The 17,275-nt window shown below is 34.9% G+C and overlaps 1 protein-coding gene across 1 annotated transcript in view; it reads right to left on the bottom strand.

The window, feature by feature from the left end:
• Positions 1 to 17,168, bottom strand: part of LOC144004520 (peptidyl-prolyl cis-trans isomerase FKBP10-like) — a 90,926-nt gene extending 73,758 nt beyond the window's left edge. Inside the window, exons 1-9 of the mRNA XM_077501719.1 lie at positions 16,776 to 17,168; positions 16,434 to 16,579; positions 15,012 to 15,201; positions 14,677 to 14,822; positions 13,516 to 13,705; positions 13,284 to 13,429; positions 12,247 to 12,436; positions 12,011 to 12,153; positions 11,763 to 11,926 (exon numbers count right to left, since the gene is read on the bottom strand). Coding sequence (XP_077357845.1) covers positions 11,763 to 11,926; positions 12,011 to 12,153; positions 12,247 to 12,436; positions 13,284 to 13,429; positions 13,516 to 13,705; positions 14,677 to 14,822; positions 15,012 to 15,201; positions 16,434 to 16,579; positions 16,776 to 16,969 — 1,509 coding nt within the window. The 5' untranslated portion in view covers positions 16,970 to 17,168. The remainder of the gene's footprint in view (positions 1 to 11,762; positions 11,927 to 12,010; positions 12,154 to 12,246; positions 12,437 to 13,283; positions 13,430 to 13,515; positions 13,706 to 14,676; positions 14,823 to 15,011; positions 15,202 to 16,433; positions 16,580 to 16,775) is intronic.
• Positions 17,169 to 17,275: the final 107 nt, after the last annotated feature.

A 17,275-nucleotide genomic window follows, 5' to 3' on the forward strand; every position in this document is an offset into this window, starting at 1 on the left:
AAAAAAAGCCTTACTATACGTGGTCATTTTTTGTCGAAAAAAAAGCCTTACTCTACATGGTCGTTTTTTTGTCTGAAAAAAAAGCCTTACTATACATGGTCATTTTTTTTGTCGAAAAAAAAAGCCTTACTATATACATGGTCGTTTTTTTGTAGGAAAAAAAAAGCCTTACTATACATGGTCGTTTTTTTGTCAGAAAAAAAAGCCTTACTATACATGGTCGTTTTTTTGTCGAAAAAAAAAGCCTTACTATACATGGTCATTTTTTTGTCGAAAAAAAAGCCTTACTATACATGGTCGTTTTTTTGTCTGAAAAAAAAGCCTTACTATACATGGTCATTTTTTTGTCGAAAAAAAAGCCTTACTATACATGGTCGTTTTTTTGTAGGAAAAAAAAAGCCTTACTATACATGGTCGTTTTTTTGTCGAAAAAAAAAGCCTTACTATACATGGTCGTTTTTTTGTCGAAAAAAAAGCCTTACTATACATGGTCATTTTTTTGTCGGAAAAAAAAGCCTTACTATACATGGTCGTTTTTTTGTCGGAAAAAAAAAGCCTTACTATACATGGTCATTTTTTTGTCGAAAAAAAAAGCCTTACTATACATGGTCGTTTTTTTGTCGAAAAAAAAAGCCTTACTATACATGGTCGTTTTTTTGTCGAAAAAAAAGCCTTACTATACATGGTCGTTTTTTGTCGGAAAAAAAAAAAAGCCTTACTATACATGGTCGTTTTTTTGTCGGAAAAAAAAGCCTTACTATACATGGTCGTTTTTTTGTCGGAAAAAAAAGCCTTACTATACATGGTCGTTTTTTTGTCGGAAAAAAAAGCCTTACTATACATGGTCGTTTTTTTGTCAGAAAAAAAAGCCTTACTATACATGGTCGTTTTTTTGTCAGAAAAAAAAGCCTTACTATACATGGTCGTTTCTTTGTCGGAAAAAAAAAGCCTTACTATACATGGTTGTTTTTTTGTCGAAAAAAAAAGCCTTACTATACATGGTCGTTTTTTTGTCGGAAAAAAAAGCCTTACTGTACATGGTCGTTTTTTTGTCGAAAAAAAAGCCTTACTATACGTGGTCGTTTTTTTGTAGGAAAAAAAAAGCCTTACTATACATGGTCGTTTTTTTGTCGAAAAAAAAAGCCTTACTATACATGGTCGTTTTTTGTCGGAAAAAAAAGCCTTACTATACATGGTCGTTTTTTTGTCGGAAAAAAAAGCCTTACTATACATGGTCGTTTTTTTGTCGGAAAAAAAAGCCTTACTATACATGGTCGTTTTTTTGTCGGAAAAAAAGCCTTACTATACATGGTCGTTTTTTTGTCGGAAAAAAAAGCCTTACTATACATGGTCGTTTTTTTGTCGAAAAAAAAAGCCTTACTATACATGGTCGTTTTTTTGTCGGAAAAAAAAGCCTTACTATACATGGTCGTTTTTTTGTCGGAAAAAAAAGCCTTACTATACATGGTCAATTTTTTGTCGGAAAAAAAAGCCTTACTATACATGGTCGTTTTTTTGTCGGAAAAAAAAGCCTTACTATACATGGTCGTTTTTTTGTCAGAAAAAAAAGCCTTACTATACATGGTCGTTTTTTTGTCGGAAAAAAAAAGCCTTACTATACATGGTTGTTTTTTTGTCGAAAAAAAAAGCCTTACTATACATGGTCGTTTTTTTGTCGGAAAAAAAAGCCTTACTGTACATGGTCGTTTTTTTGTCGAAAAAAAAGCCTTACTATACGTGGTCGTTTTTTTGTAGGAAAAAAAAAGCCTTACTATACATGGTCGTTTTTTTGTCGAAAAAAAAAGCCTTACTATACATGGTCGTTTTTTGTCGGAAAAAAAAAAGCCTTACTATACATGGTCGTTTTTTTGTCGGAAAAAAAAAGCCTGACTATACATGGTCGTTTTTTTGTAGGAAAAAAAAAAGCCTTACTATACATGGTCGTTTTTTTGTCGGAAAAAAAAGCCTTACTATACATGGTCATTTTTTTGTCTGAAAAAAAAAGCCTTACTATACATGGTCATTTTTTTGTCGAAAAAAAAGCCTTACTATACATGGTCGTTTTTTTGTCGGAAAAAAAAAGCCTTACTATACATGGTCGTTTTTTTGTCGGAAAAAAAAGCCTTACTATACATGGTCATTTTTTTGTCGAAAAAAAAAGCCTTACTATACGTGGTCGTTTTTTTGTCGGAAAAAAAAAGCCTGACTATACATGGTCGTTTTTTTGTAGGAAAAAAAAAAGCCTTACTATACATGGTCGTTTTTTTGTTGGAAAAAAAAGCCTTACTATACATGGTCATTTTTTGTCGGAAAAAAAAAGCCTTACTATACATGGTCGTTTTTTTGTCGGAAAAAAAAGCCTTACTATACATGGTCGTTTTTTTGTCAGAAAAAAAAGCCTTACTATACATGGTCGTTTTTTTGTCAGAAAAAAAAGCCTTACTATACATGGTCGTTTTTTTGTCAGAAAAAAAAGCTTTACTATACATGGTCGTTTTTTTGTCGGAAAAAAAAAGCCTTACTATACATGGTTGTTTTTTTGTCGAAAAAAAAAGCCTTACTATACATGGTCGTTTTTTTGTCTGAAAAAAAAAGCCTTACTATACATGGTTGTTTTTTTGTCGAAAAAAAAAGCCTTACTATACATGGTCGTTTTTTTGTCGGAAAAAAAAGCCTTACTGTACATGGTCGTTTTTTTGTCGAAAAAAAAGCCTTACTATACATGGTCGTTTTTTGTCGGAAAAAAAAAAAAGCCTTACTATACATGGTCGTTTTTTTGTCGGAAAAAAAAGCCTTACTATACATGGTCGTTTTTTTGTCGGAAAAAAAAGCCTTACTATACATGGTCGTTTTTTTGTCGGAAAAAAAAGCCTTACTATACATGGTCGTTTTTTTGTCGGAAAAAAAAGCCTTACTATACATGGTCGTTTTTTTGTCGGAAAAAAAAGCCTTACTATACATGGTCGTTTTTTTGTCGGAAAAAAAAGCCTTACTATACATGGTCGTTTTTTTGTCGGAAAAAAAGCCTTACTATACATGGTCAATTTTTTGTCGGAAAAAAAAGCCTTACTATACATGGTCGTTTTTTTGTCAGAAAAAAAAGCTTTACTATACATGGTCGTTTTTTTGTCAGAAAAAAAAGCCTTACTATACATGGTCGTTTTTTTGTCGGAAAAAAAAAGCCTTACTATACATGGTTGTTTTTTTGTCGAAAAAAAAAGCCTTACTATACATGGTCGTTTTTTTGTCGGAAAAAAAAGCCTTACTGTACATGGTCGTTTTTTTGTCGAAAAAAAAGCCTTACTATACGTGGTCGTTTTTTTGTAGGAAAAAAAAAGCCTTACTATACATGGTCGTTTTTTTGTCGAAAAAAAAAGCCTTACTATACATGGTCGTTTTTTGTCGGAAAAAAAAAAGCCTTACTATACATGGTCGTTTTTTTGTCGGAAAAAAAAAGCCTGACTATACATGGTCGTTTTTTTGTAGGAAAAAAAAAAGCCTTACTATACATGGTCGTTTTTTTGTCGGAAAAAAAAGCCTTACTATACATGGTCATTTTTTTGTCTGAAAAAAAAAGCCTTACTATACATGGTCATTTTTTTGTCGAAAAAAAAGCCTTACTATACATGGTCGTTTTTTTGTAGGAAAAAAAAAGCCTTACTATACATGGTCGTTTTTTTGTCGGAAAAAAAAGCCTCACTATACATGGGCATTTTTTTGTCGAAAAAAAAAGCCTTACTATACGTGGTCATTTTTTTGTCGAAAAAAAAGCCTTACTATACATGGTCGTTTTTTTGTCGGAAAAAAAAGCCTTACTATACATGGTCGTTTTTTTGTCGGAAAAAAAAAGCCTTACTATACATGGTCATTTTTTTGTCGAAAAAAAAAGCCTTACTATACATGGTCGTTTTTTTGTCGAAAAAAAAAGCCTTACTATACATGGTCGTTTTTTTGTCGAAAAAAAAGCCTTACTATACATGGTCGTTTTTTTGTCGGAAAAAAAAGCCTTACTATACATGGTCGTTTTTTTGTCGGAAAAAAAAGCCTTACTATACATGGTCGTTTTTTTGTCGGAAAAAAAAGCCTTACTATACATGGTCGTTTTTTTGTCGGAAAAAAAAGCCTTACTATACATGGTCGTTTTTTTGTCGGAAAAAAAAGCCTTACTATACATGGTCGTTTTTTTGTCGGAAAAAAAAGCCTTACTATACATGGTCGTTTTTTTGTCGGAAAAAAAGCCTTACTATACATGGTCGTTTTTTTGTCGGAAAAAAAAGCCTTACTATACATGGTCGTTTTTTTGTCGAAAAAAAAAGCCTTACTATACATGGTCGTTTTTTTGTCGGAAAAAAAAGCCTTACTATACATGGTCGTTTTTTTGTCGGAAAAAAAAGCCTTACTATACATGGTCAATTTTTTGTCTGAAAAAAAAGCCTTACTATACATGGTCGTTTTTTTGTCGAAAAAAAAGCCTTACTGTACGTGGTCGTTTTTTTGTCGGAAAAAAAAAGCCTTACTATACATGGTCGTTTTTTTGTCGAAAAAAAAAGCCTTACTATACATGGTCGTTTTTTGTCGGAAAAAAAAAAGCCTTACTATACATGGTCGTTTTTTTGTCGGAAAAAAAAAGCCTGACTATACATGGTCGTTTTTTTGTCGGAAAAAAAGCCTTACTATACATGGTCGTTTTTTTGTCGAAAAAAAAAGCCTTACTATACATGGTCGTTTTTTTGTCGGAAAAAAAAGCCTTACTATACATGGTCGTTTTTTTGTCGGAAAAAAAAGCCTTACTATACATGGTCGTTTTTTTGTCGGAAAAAAAAGCCTTACTATACATGGTCGTTTTTTTGTCGGAAAAAAAGCCTTACTATACATGGTCGTTTTTTTGTCGGAAAAAAAAGCCTTACTATACATGGTCGTTTTTTTGTCGGAAAAAAAGCCTTACTATACATGGTCGTTTTTTTGTCGGAAAAAAAAGCCTTACTATACATGGTCGTTTTTTTGTCGAAAAAAAAAGCCTTACTATACATGGTCGTTTTTTTGTCGGAAAAAAAAGCCTTACTATACATGGTCGTTTTTTTGTCGGAAAAAAAAGCCTTACTATACATGGTCAATTTTTTGTCGGAAAAAAAAGCCTTACTATACATGGTCGTTTTTTTGTCGGAAAAAAAAGCCTTACTATACATGGTCGTTTTTTTGTCAGAAAAAAAAGCCTTACTATACATGGTCGTTTTTTTGTCGGAAAAAAAAAGCCTTACTATACATGGTTGTTTTTTTGTCGAAAAAAAAAGCCTTACTATACATGGTCGTTTTTTTGTCGGAAAAAAAAGCCTTACTGTACATGGTCGTTTTTTTGTCGAAAAAAAAGCCTTACTATACGTGGTCGTTTTTTTGTAGGAAAAAAAAAGCCTTACTATACATGGTCGTTTTTTTGTCGAAAAAAAAAGCCTTACTATACATGGTCGTTTTTTGTCGGAAAAAAAAAGCCTTACTATACATGGTCGTTTTTTTGTCGGAAAAAAAAAGCCTGACTATACATGGTCGTTTTTTTGTAGGAAAAAAAAAAGCCTTACTATACATGGTCGTTTTTTTGTCGGAAAAAAAAGCCTTACTATACATGGTCATTTTTTTGTCTGAAAAAAAAAGCCTTACTATACATGGTCATTTTTTTGTCGAAAAAAAAGCCTTACTATACATGGTCGTTTTTTTGTCGGAAAAAAAAAGCCTTACTATACATGGTCGTTTTTTTGTCGGAAAAAAAAGCCTTACTATACATGGTCATTTTTTTGTCGAAAAAAAAAGCCTTACTATACGTGGTCGTTTTTTTGTCGGAAAAAAAAAGCCTGACTATACATGGTCGTTTTTTTGTAGGAAAAAAAAAAGCCTTACTATACATGGTCGTTTTTTTGTTGGAAAAAAAAGCCTTACTATACATGGTCATTTTTTGTCGGAAAAAAAAAGCCTTACTATACATGGTCGTTTTTTTGTCGGAAAAAAAAGCCTTACTATACATGGTCGTTTTTTTGTCAGAAAAAAAAGCCTTACTATACATGGTCGTTTTTTTGTCAGAAAAAAAAGCCTTACTATACATGGTCGTTTTTTTGTCAGAAAAAAAAGCTTTACTATACATGGTCGTTTTTTTGTCGGAAAAAAAAAGCCTTACTATACATGGTTGTTTTTTTGTCGAAAAAAAAAGCCTTACTATACATGGTCGTTTTTTTGTCGGAAAAAAAAGCCTTACTGTACATGGTCGTTTTTTTGTCGAAAAAAAAGCCTTACTGTACGTGGTCGTTTTTTTGTAGGAAAAAAAAAGCCTTACTATACATGGTCGTTTTTTTGTCGAAAAAAAAAGCCTTACTATACATGGTCGTTTTTTGTCGGAAAAAAAAAAGCCTTACTATACATGGTCGTTTTTTTGTCGGAAAAAAAAAGCCTGACTATACATGGTCGTTTTTTTGTCGGAAAAAAAGCCTTACTATACATGGTCGTTTTTTTGTCGAAAAAAAAAGCCTTACTATACATGGTCGTTTTTTTGTCGGAAAAAAAAGCCTTACTATACATGGTCGTTTTTTTGTCGGAAAAAAAAGCCTTACTATACATGGTCGTTTTTTTGTCGGAAAAAAAAGCCTTACTATACATGGTCGTTTTTTTGTCGGAAAAAAAGCCTTACTATACATGGTCGTTTTTTTGTCGGAAAAAAAAGCCTTACTATACATGGTCGTTTTTTTGTCGAAAAAAAAAGCCTTACTATACATGGTCGTTTTTTTGTCGGAAAAAAAAGCCTTACTATACATGGTCGTTTTTTTGTCGGAAAAAAAAGCCTTACTATACATGGTCAATTTTTTGTCGGAAAAAAAAGCCTTACTATACATGGTCGTTTTTTTGTCGGAAAAAAAAGCCTTACTATACATGGTCGTTTTTTTGTCAGAAAAAAAAGCCTTACTATACATGGTCGTTTTTTTGTCAGAAAAAAAAGCCTTACTATACATGGTCGTTTTTTTGTCAGAAAAAAAAGCTTTACTATACATGGTCGTTTTTTTGTCAGAAAAAAAAGCCTTACTATACATGGTCGTTTTTTTGTCTGAAAAAAAAAGCCTTACTATACATGGTTGTTTTTTTGTCGAAAAAAAAAGCCTTACTATACATGGTCGTTTTTTTGTCGGAAAAAAAAGCCTTACTGTACATGGTCGTTTTTTTGTCGAAAAAAAAGCCTTACTATACGTGGTCGTTTTTTTGTAGGAAAAAAAAAGCCTTACTATACATGGTCGTTTTTTTGTCGAAAAAAAAAGCCTTACTATACATGGTCGTTTTTTGTCGGAAAAAAAAAAGCCTTACTATACATGGTCGTTTTTTTGTCGGAAAAAAAAAGCCTGACTATACATGGTCGTTTTTTTGTAGGAAAAAAAAAAGCCTTACTATACATGGTCGTTTTTTTGTCGGAAAAAAAAGCCTTACTATACATGGTCATTTTTTTGTCGAAAAAAAAGCCTTACTATACATGGTCGTTTTTTTGTAGGAAAAAAAAAGCCTTACTATACATGGTCATTTTTTTGTCGAAAAAAAAAGCCTTACTATACGTGGTCATTTTTTTGTCGAAAAAAAAGCCTTACTCTACATGGTCGTTTTTTTGTCTGAAAAAAAAGCCTTACTATACATGGTCATTTTTTTTGTCGAAAAAAAAAGCCTTACTATATACATGGTCGTTTTTTTGTAGGAAAAAAAAAGCCTTACTATACATGGTCGTTTTTTTGTCAGAAAAAAAAGCCTTACTATACATGGTCGTTTTTTTGTCGAAAAAAAAAGCCTTACTATACATGGTCATTTTTTTGTCGGAAAAAAAAAAAGCCTTACTATATACATGGTCATTTTTTTGTCGAAAAAAAAGCCTTACTATACATGGTCGTTTTTTTGTCTGAAAAAAAAGCCTGACTATACATGGTCATTTTTTTGTCGAAAAAAAAGCCTTACTATACATGGTCGTTTTTTTGTAGGAAAAAAAAAGCCTTACTATACATGGTCGTTTTTTTGTCGAAAAAAAAAGCCTTACTATACATGGTCGTTTTTTTGTCGAAAAAAAAGCCTTACTATACATGGTCATTTTTTTGTCGGAAAAAAAAGCCTTACTATACATGGTCGTTTTTTTGTCGGAAAAAAAAAGCCTTACTATACATGGTCGTTTTTTTGTCGAAAAAAAAAGCCTTACTATACATGGTCGTTTTTTTGTCGAAAAAAAAAGCCTTACTATACATGGTCGTTTTTTTGTCGAAAAAAAAGCCTTACTATACATGGTCGTTTTTTTGTCGGAAAAAAAAAAAAGCCTTACTATACATGGTCGTTTTTTTGTCGGAAAAAAAAGCCTTACTTTTCATGGTCGTTTTTTTGTCGGAAAAAAAAGCCTTACTATACATGGTCGTTTTTTTGTCGGAAAAAAAAGCCTTACTATACATGGTCGTTTTTTTGTCGGAAAAAAAGCCTTACTATACATGGTCGTTTTTTTGTCGAAAAAAAAAGCCTTACTATACATGGTCGTTTTTTTGTCGAAAAAAAAAGCCTTACTATACATGGTCGTTTTTTTGTCGGAAAAAAAAGCCTTACTATACATGGTCGTTTTTTTGTCGGAAAAAAAAGCCTTACTATACATGGTCAATTTTTTGTCGGAAAAAAAAGCCTTACTATACATGGTCGTTTTTTTGTCGGAAAAAAAAGCCTTACTATACATGGTCGTTTTTTTGTCAGAAAAAAAAGCCTTACTATACATGGTCGTTTTTTTGTCAGAAAAAAAAGCCTTACTATACATGGTCGTTTTTTTGTCAGAAAAAAAAGCCTTACTATACATGGTCGTTTTTTTGTCAGAAAAAAAAGCCTTACTATACATGGTCGTTTTTTTGTCGGAAAAAAAAAGCCTTACTATACATGGTTGTTTTTTTGTCGAAAAAAAAAAGCCTTACTATACATGGTCGTTTTTTTGTCGGAAAAAAAAGCCTTACTGTACATGGTCGTTTTTTTGTCGAAAAAAAAGCCTTACTATACATGGTCGTTTTTTGTCGGAAAAAAAAAAGCCTTACTATACATGGTCGTTTTTTTGTCGGAAAAAAAAAGCCTGACTATACATGGTCGTTTTTTTGTAGGAAAAAAAAAAGCCTTACTATACATGGTCATTTTTTTGTCGGAAAAAAAAAGCCTTACTATACATGGTCATTTTTTTGTCGAAAAAAAAGCCTTACTATACATGGTCGTTTTTTTGTAGGAAAAAAAAAGCCTTACTATACATGGTCGTTTTTTTGTCGGAAAAAAAAGCCTTGCTATACATGGTCATTTTTTTGTCGAAAAAAAAAGCCTTACTATACGTGGTCATTTTTTTGTCGAAAAAAAAGCCTTACTATACATGGTCGTTTTTTTGTCTGAAAAAAAAGCCTTACTATACATGGTCATTTTTTTTGTCGAAAAAAAAAGCCTTACTATATACATGGTCGTTTTTTTGTAGGAAAAAAAAAGCCTTACTATACATGGTCGTTTTTTTGTCAGAAAAAAAAGCCTTACTATACATGGTCGTTTTTTTGTCGAAAAAAAAAGCCTTACTATACATGGTCATTTTTTTGTCGGAAAAAAAAAAAGCCTTACTATACATGGTCATTTTTTTGTCGAAAAAAAAGCCTTACTATACATGGTCGTTTTTTTGTCTGAAAAAAAAGCCTTACTATACATGGTCATTTTTTTGTCGAAAAAAAAGCCTTACTATACATGGTCGTTTTTTTGTAGGAAAAAAAAAGCCTTACTATACATGGTCGTTTTTTTGTCGAAAAAAAAAGCCTTACTATACATGGTCGTTTTTTTGTCGAAAAAAAAGCCTTACTATACATGGTCATTTTTTTGTCGGAAAAAAAAGCCTTACTATACATGGTCGTTTTTTTGTCGGAAAAAAAAAGCCTTACTATACATGGTCATTTTTTTGTCGAAAAAAAAAGCCTTACTATACATGGTCGTTTTTTTGTCGAAAAAAAAGCCTTACTATACATGGTCGTTTTTTGTCGGAAAAAAAAAAAGCCTTACTATACATGGTCGTTTTTTTGTCGGAAAAAAAAGCCTTACTATACATGGTCATTTTTTTTGTCGAAAAAAAAGCCTTACTATACATGGTCGTTTTTTTGTCGAAAAAAAAAGCCTTACTCTACATGGTCGTTTTTTCTGTCGGAAAAAAAAGCCTTACTATACATGGTCGTTTTTTTTAATAAAATAAAAAACGCCTTACTATACATGGTCGTTTTTTTAATAAAATAAAAAATGCCTGACTCTACATGGTCGTTTTTTTAATAAAATAAAAAACGCCTTAGTATACATGGTCGTTTTTTTAATAAAATAAAAAACGCCTTAGTATACATGGTCGTTTTTTTAATAAAATAAAAAACGCCTTACTATACATGGTCGATTTTTTTTGTTTTTTTTACTAAAATAAAAAATGCCTTACTATACATGGTCATTGTTTTTTTTTTAAAATAAAAAACGCCTTACTATACATGGTCGTTTTTTTAATAAAATAAAAAATGCCTTACTCTACATGGTCGTTTTTTTAATAAAATAAAAAACGCCTTACTATGCATGGTCGTTTTTTTTTTTTTTTTATTAAAATAAAAAATGCCTTACTCTACATTGTCGTTTTTTTAATAAAATAAAAAACGCCTTTCAATGCATGGTCGTTTTTTGTTTTTTTTAAATAAAAAACGCCTTACTATACATGGTCCTTTTTTTTTTTTTTTAAATAAAAAATGCCTTACTATAAATGGTCGTTTTTTTAATAAAATAAAAAACGCCTTAGTATACATGATTGATTTTTTTTGTTTTTTTTTACTAAAATAAAAAATGCCTTACTATACATGGTCGTTTTTTTATTAAAATAAAAAACGCCTTGGTCATTTGTATTTTTATTTTTTTGGGGGGGGATAAGGCCTTACTTTACATGGTGTTTACATGGGAATACACCCACACGGTTGTTTTTTGAACGGAAAAAAAATACACCTTACTATACATGGTCATTTTTTGGAGAATAAAAACGCCTTACTATACATGATCATTGTTTGAGGGAAAAAAAAAAAGCCTTACTATACATGGTAATTTTTTTGGAGCGAGAAAAAAAAAAAAAACGCCTTACTATACACGGTCATTTTTTTAGGGGGAAAATAAAATACACCTTACTATACATGGTCATTTTTTGGAGAATAAAAACGCCTTACTATACATGGTTGGGTTTTTTGGGGAAAAAAATACACCTTCCTATACATGGTCATTTTTTGGCCGGAAAAAAAAAATGCCTTTCTATACATGGTCATTTTTTGGGGGGAAATAAGGCCTTACTATACATAGTTTTTTTAGGAGAAAAAAAAAAAAAAACACCTGGTTTTTTGGGTGAAAAAAAAAACAAAAACACCTTACTATACATGGTCATTTTTTGGGGGGAGAAAAAAAGTGCCTTACTATACATGGTTGTTATTTGGGGGGAGAAAAAAAACCCAACTTACTATACATGGTCTTTTGTGTGTGTGTGTGTGTGTGTGTGTGTGTGTGTGTGTGTGTGTGTGTGTGTGTGTGTGTGTGTGTGTGTGTATTTTTTTGGGGGGAAAAAATACACCTTACTATACACGGCTGTTTGTTTTTTAAATGCCTTACTATACATGGTCGTTTAAAAAAGTTAAGTAAATATGACAATAAATGTATTGCATTCCTCTCTACTGCTGGAAAAGGAAAAGTATTCGTGAAGGCATCACTACCTCTTCCTGGGGCACGGCAGCATCCTTGTTGACGTCCATGGCCTGAAACAAATCTTGGGGCGTGTCCTCCAGCCACACGAACAGATAACCCGGCGGCACGCCCTTCTGCACGCGCACCATCTCGATATCGAACACCAGCACGGCGCTGCTCGGCACACCCGGCGCTGAAACGGACAACAAGTTAACGACGATAGTGATTTTTGTTTTGTTGTTAAAATGAGACAGTTGAAGATGGTGGGAGCACTCGCCTCCCTTTTCTCCGTGACCCAAGTGAGGCGGCACGGTGACCAGTCTCCTCTCGCCCTCGCACATGCCCCGCAAGGCCTGGTCCAGCCCGTCGATCACCTTGTCCGAGCCCAGAACCGCGTCCTGGAGGCTCTCGTAATCGTGGCTGTCACAAAAAAAAAAATAATAATGCCACTGAAAATGACAACGAAAGGAAAATTCCAAAACGATCCTAATCCAAAATGTGGCGTGGACTCACGAGGAGAAGAGTCGCGTGCCGTCCACTAGGGTGCAGTTGTAGTGGTAGTGAACCAGATCGTCCACCTCGGTGGTGTGGTTGCACGCTTCAGGCCGGTGTAGGACCTTCACGTCCACTTGGTCGCTCGGGTTGTGGAAGTCGATAACGTGGATGTCGAAGACGAGCACGGCGTACGGCGGGATCACATCGCCTGTGGAAACACGGGCCACCGTTATTTAGTTTGACATTCCATGGGCTGGCTCCTGAAGAGCCATGTATTGTTTTATTTTTTTTCCTATGGTTTCAGACCTGCTTTATTTTGCAAAGTAAAGTTACGTTTATTGTGAAAAGAAAACCAGATGTTGTTGGGTTAGGCACTTCCTGTTAAGCGGAAAGAAGCTACCAAGCACAGCCTGTACGTATATATGGAAAATGTTTTGTGTGAAATTTGGAGTCATTAATTTATACATTATAGGGGTTGTTGTTAATCATTTGCATCAAAGAGATGCTAGAACGTACTTACGATTAGCTTTGAGCCTCGAGGTAGCGATTAAGGTTATTTTAGTTAACTAAAACTAATGAAAAAACTAAAATTAAAAAAACAATTTAGGTAAACGAAAATACTTTTAAAAAAACGAAAACTAACCAACTACATTTTACAAAAAAAAATGTAAAAACTCCCTAAATTAAAAAAAACAAAAAACAAAAAAAAAAAAAAAAAACTAACCCTGGTAGCAATTAGCATCGAGCTAACGGTTAGCGCGTTAGCTAGCATGCTATTTTATTGTATTGTTTATCATACAGCAAACAAGTAGGGCACAACCTTTTATTGTATTTTATTTCACAACAGCATGCAAATCTTTTTATGTTTGTTGTTACAGTTTTATACCTTGAGTCATCTTCACGGTGAATAAAGTTGCAAGATTCATCAACATGGAATGCATTACTTATCTGTCTTGCTACAGCGGGGACGTAGCAAGGGCAGAATACCATTATTTCAAAATACTAAAATAGGCTATTTATGTTTTTTTTTTGTCTCAACCCAATCTGGGAGGTACCTGCTCCGTCTTTGCCGTACGCCAGGGTCGGCGGGATGACGACCCTCCTTCGCTCGCCCATGCAGACCCCCAGCAGGGCCTGGTCCATACCCGCGATCACGTAGCCCATCCCGATGTACGTGTTATACGTGCTGTTCCTCTGGTAGCTGCCCACACGGCACATGGGGGAATTCACTCGTGCCCAATTGAGTTCACCGGCTCAATAAAAGGCCAGGAAAAGAGGTGCACTGACCTGGTGTCAAAGGTGACGCCGTTGCGGAAGGTCCCGTTGTAGTGGTAGCGGATGTAATCGCCCGACACCGTCCTGCGAGCGCACGACTCGGGCACCACCTGATCCTCCACGGTGATGTTGTCTTTGGGGTTGTGGATGTCCACGAGCAGGACGTCAAATATCAGAGTGGCGTGGGGGGGGACCTCCACTCCTGGTTGGAGAAAATGTGTCAGAAGTGGGGACCAATTTCTTATAAAATTGAACAACTATTATTGTTTTACTATTACTATTACATGGTGAGGAAGAATTTCGCTGTTATGCTGTTGTTGTTGTTTTTTTTAATTAGTTTTTTTGTTTTGGGGTTAACATTTTTCCTCTACTACAGTGGACAAAAAATTCGCTATTTTTTTCCAAGCATTTTATTTTTTATTTATTTTTTTATAGAATTGTTATCGGTTTGTTTTTTTTGGGGGAGGCACCAAAAAGTTTTTCACGCAAAGCATGTTGGAGGTTTGTCAGCATTTTTTTTTAAATAATTATTAGGGTTTACAAAAAAAAAAAAAAAAATCCACTTCACAATGCAATTTCACTCAATCAAACCCAAAAACGTGTAAAATACATTTTTAATACTTTGTCCTTCATTCCCAAAAACGTATTTATACGTTTGCTTTGTTGTTGGGTTTTTTTATGCAAGAGCATACAGAAGGCTTTGGTGCAGCTTCTGATATGAAGAGGTGGCTTAAAGCAACAACCGCAGCAGAGTATAAGAGATCAGCCAAGATCATGTTGCAATAAGCTCTTTTTGTGAATGTGAATTCTAATGCCAATTGCTGCAAAATGGAAACATTTTTTTTCCCTGGTGAAAGAAAAGCTGTTAATCTTTCTTTTAGTAGGTTCCATGTTTTTATAGCAATCGAACACAATATTCTGTGGACCTTGTAAAATCAGTCACACTCCAGTAAAACAGCCGGCACCAAATGGGTTGCTTCGCCGAAAATAGCTGGGAGTGAATGAGTTAATGGGTTTCAACTATATGCGGATTTCCTCTATTCGCAAAGGATAAAGATTGGGCCGACCTGCAAATAGTAAAAATTTGCACATAATTGACACCTATTGGTTTTTGCTGAATAGTTTAAAATTTTATTATCACCATTCACCACTAGATGGCTCGTCCTCATCTACCTGAGCCTTTTTCTCCGTAGCCTTTGAAGGGCGGGATGACGATATTCCGGATCTCGCCCACGCACATGCCCAGCAGGCCCTCATCCATGCCTTTGACCAGCCAGCCCTCGCCCACCAGGGAGTCGCGCGTCTGCTTCCGCACGTAGCTGCGTGGGGGCTCATATAAGCCAAAAAGTCAAACACAGAACAGACAACACCCCTGCGTGACAGAGTACAGACAGCACACAAGAGCGTCATTCGGACCGGAACTGGAAGCTCGTTCCCAACTTGTGGCGTATGTGTGAAAACGTCGGCGTTGCCCACCCCCCACCACCAACCCCGGCGACCGACTTCACCTGGAGTCGAAGGTGGTGCCGTCCAGCAGGGTGCCGTTGTAGTGGTAACGCACAAAGTCGCTGCGCATCACCGAGCGCTTGCAGTCTTTTGGGGTGCTGATGGTGTTGGTGACCACCAGGTCGGCTTTGTTCCACAAATCCAGCAGATGGATCTCGAAAACCAGCGTGGTGTCCGGAGGGATCACGTCACCTGAAGTCAAGGATTTTTATTTATTTATTTATTTTTTTAAGTGTTTGGCAATCGCAAATTTCACTGAAATATTTTGTCTATTTGTTGTTTTTCTATGCAGCCCAAAGCAATAAAAGTATTACTTTGGCGCCACTATTGTTCAAATTGTGTTTTTCATCTGTATGATGTCCTGTTTTGTTAGCGCCGCTAAGATAGATTACTTTGTACAGGCAGGCACATTAGGTAAATACATCAGCTAGCTAGTTAGCTAAATGGGTGGGTTAGTGGCTTGGTTAAGTTAGGATATTTAGGTTGTAATGTAGGTCGAAAGGTAGGTTACGAGATTATTGACAGCTAGCGAGCAACAGGTCTAGCTAGCTAGCTAGCTAGCTAGCTAGCTAGATGGATAGAAAGGACAAGACAGACATATTAATGATTTTTTAAAAAATGTTAGTTGTAGCATACAGCTTATAGGGGTGTGAGTTGCCTAGTATCCGACGATTCGATTCGTATCACGATTCATAGGTCACGATTCGATTCGATACCGATTAATCCCGATACGAATCTATAAGTAGATTGTTGAGATTTTTTTAATTTAAATTTAGAAAATGCTAATCAGTAAACTTGTAACGTGTAAGATTTGTATGAAAATGTATTATTTATTTATCTAAAATTTCAGTCTTATACAGGTCGTAATCTGTTTCATGTTTGAACAGCATTGAAATAAAAATATTAAGGCTTAATGTTCCATTAACATAACATTCGTCCATGCTTAAGGTGTGAACCCTAAGACGTTTTAGTGAATAGTAAATCGATTCAGCCGTCTATTGAATCAATTCGAGAATAGCGCGATGTAATATTGCGATATATTTCCGAATCGATTTTTTTTAACACCCCTAACAGCTAATAAAAACACAAAATTGGGAATTGGCCTTCTGAAATCCAACTTACAGGAAATCTTTAGGGGGGACATTTGGCTATTATATACAGTATCATTTTTTTTTTCAAAAGTGTAGCTTTATTGACAATAAATTTTTTTTTTTAACGTAGCCTCTTTTAAAATGTTCCACCATCCCAAGAACAATTTATTTATTTATTTTTTTTCAAGTACATTCCTGTGTCTGTTTTAGTATCATATACACACTTCCTCTTTTAAAACTATAGTACAGTATATGACCTTCTTTACTATATTCTAATTTTATACATGATATTAAAAATATATATTTTATTTTTTTATGCTAGTTGAGTGTTACCTGCTCCGGTGCTGCCGTAGGCCAGGTGAGGAGGGACGGTGATGGTGCGTCGCTCGTTGACGCACATGCCCAGCAAACCTTTCTCTATGCCTGCGATCAGGCGACCCTCCCCGAGGAGGCCCACTTTAGCCGCCCCTCGCTGGTAGCTATAAGGGGATGGAAGAAAAAAAAGGGGGGGGTTAAAGAGAGAAAAAAAAATCATAGGCTACGTGTCAAGTCGCTTCCGAAAATTGAAGCAACGACGCCACCTACAGTACAAAGTTGTAACTTTAACTTGACCGTGTCATTTTAAGGAAAAGTCTTCAATGGGATGAAAAAAAATAATAATGCAGATGCTCCTACCTGGAATCGAAAGTTTTTCCGTCGAGAAATGTGGCGTTGTAGTGATAGCGAACCTGATCTCCGTCTTGGGCTTGCCGCGGACATGTTGCGGGAATGAAGCGTCGGTCCACGACTACATCTGTAAGCGGACTGGGGTTGCACTCCACGGAGCACAGGAACAAGACGAACACGGGGACGATGCAACAGGCAAACATTGTCTTGACAAAAAAAAAAAAAATAACCCTTGAAAATAATAGTAGAGTAATAACTGGGTCGTTAATTTAAAAATGGACGCCTCTGTGCACAGATGTGTGAGCTGGTTGCAAACGTGGACAACCTCCAGTCGGTTCCGAAGCCTGCAGCGATTCCAAGGGAAGGAATGTCGGACTTTTTGGGAGTGGGCAAGCGTCTGTAGTCAAGTGGCGAACAGGAGAAAACACCGCGCTTCCGGGAAGCAACTTCCGGTGTCACAATAAAATGCTGTGATATGTCAAACAGTCGTACTTATGTTACATATATAT

Source organism: Festucalex cinctus, chromosome 17 (assembly GCF_051991245.1).
Source record: "Festucalex cinctus isolate MCC-2025b chromosome 17, RoL_Fcin_1.0, whole genome shotgun sequence".
In the NCBI taxonomy this organism is placed as follows: Eukaryota; Metazoa; Chordata; class Actinopteri; order Syngnathiformes; family Syngnathidae; genus Festucalex; species Festucalex cinctus.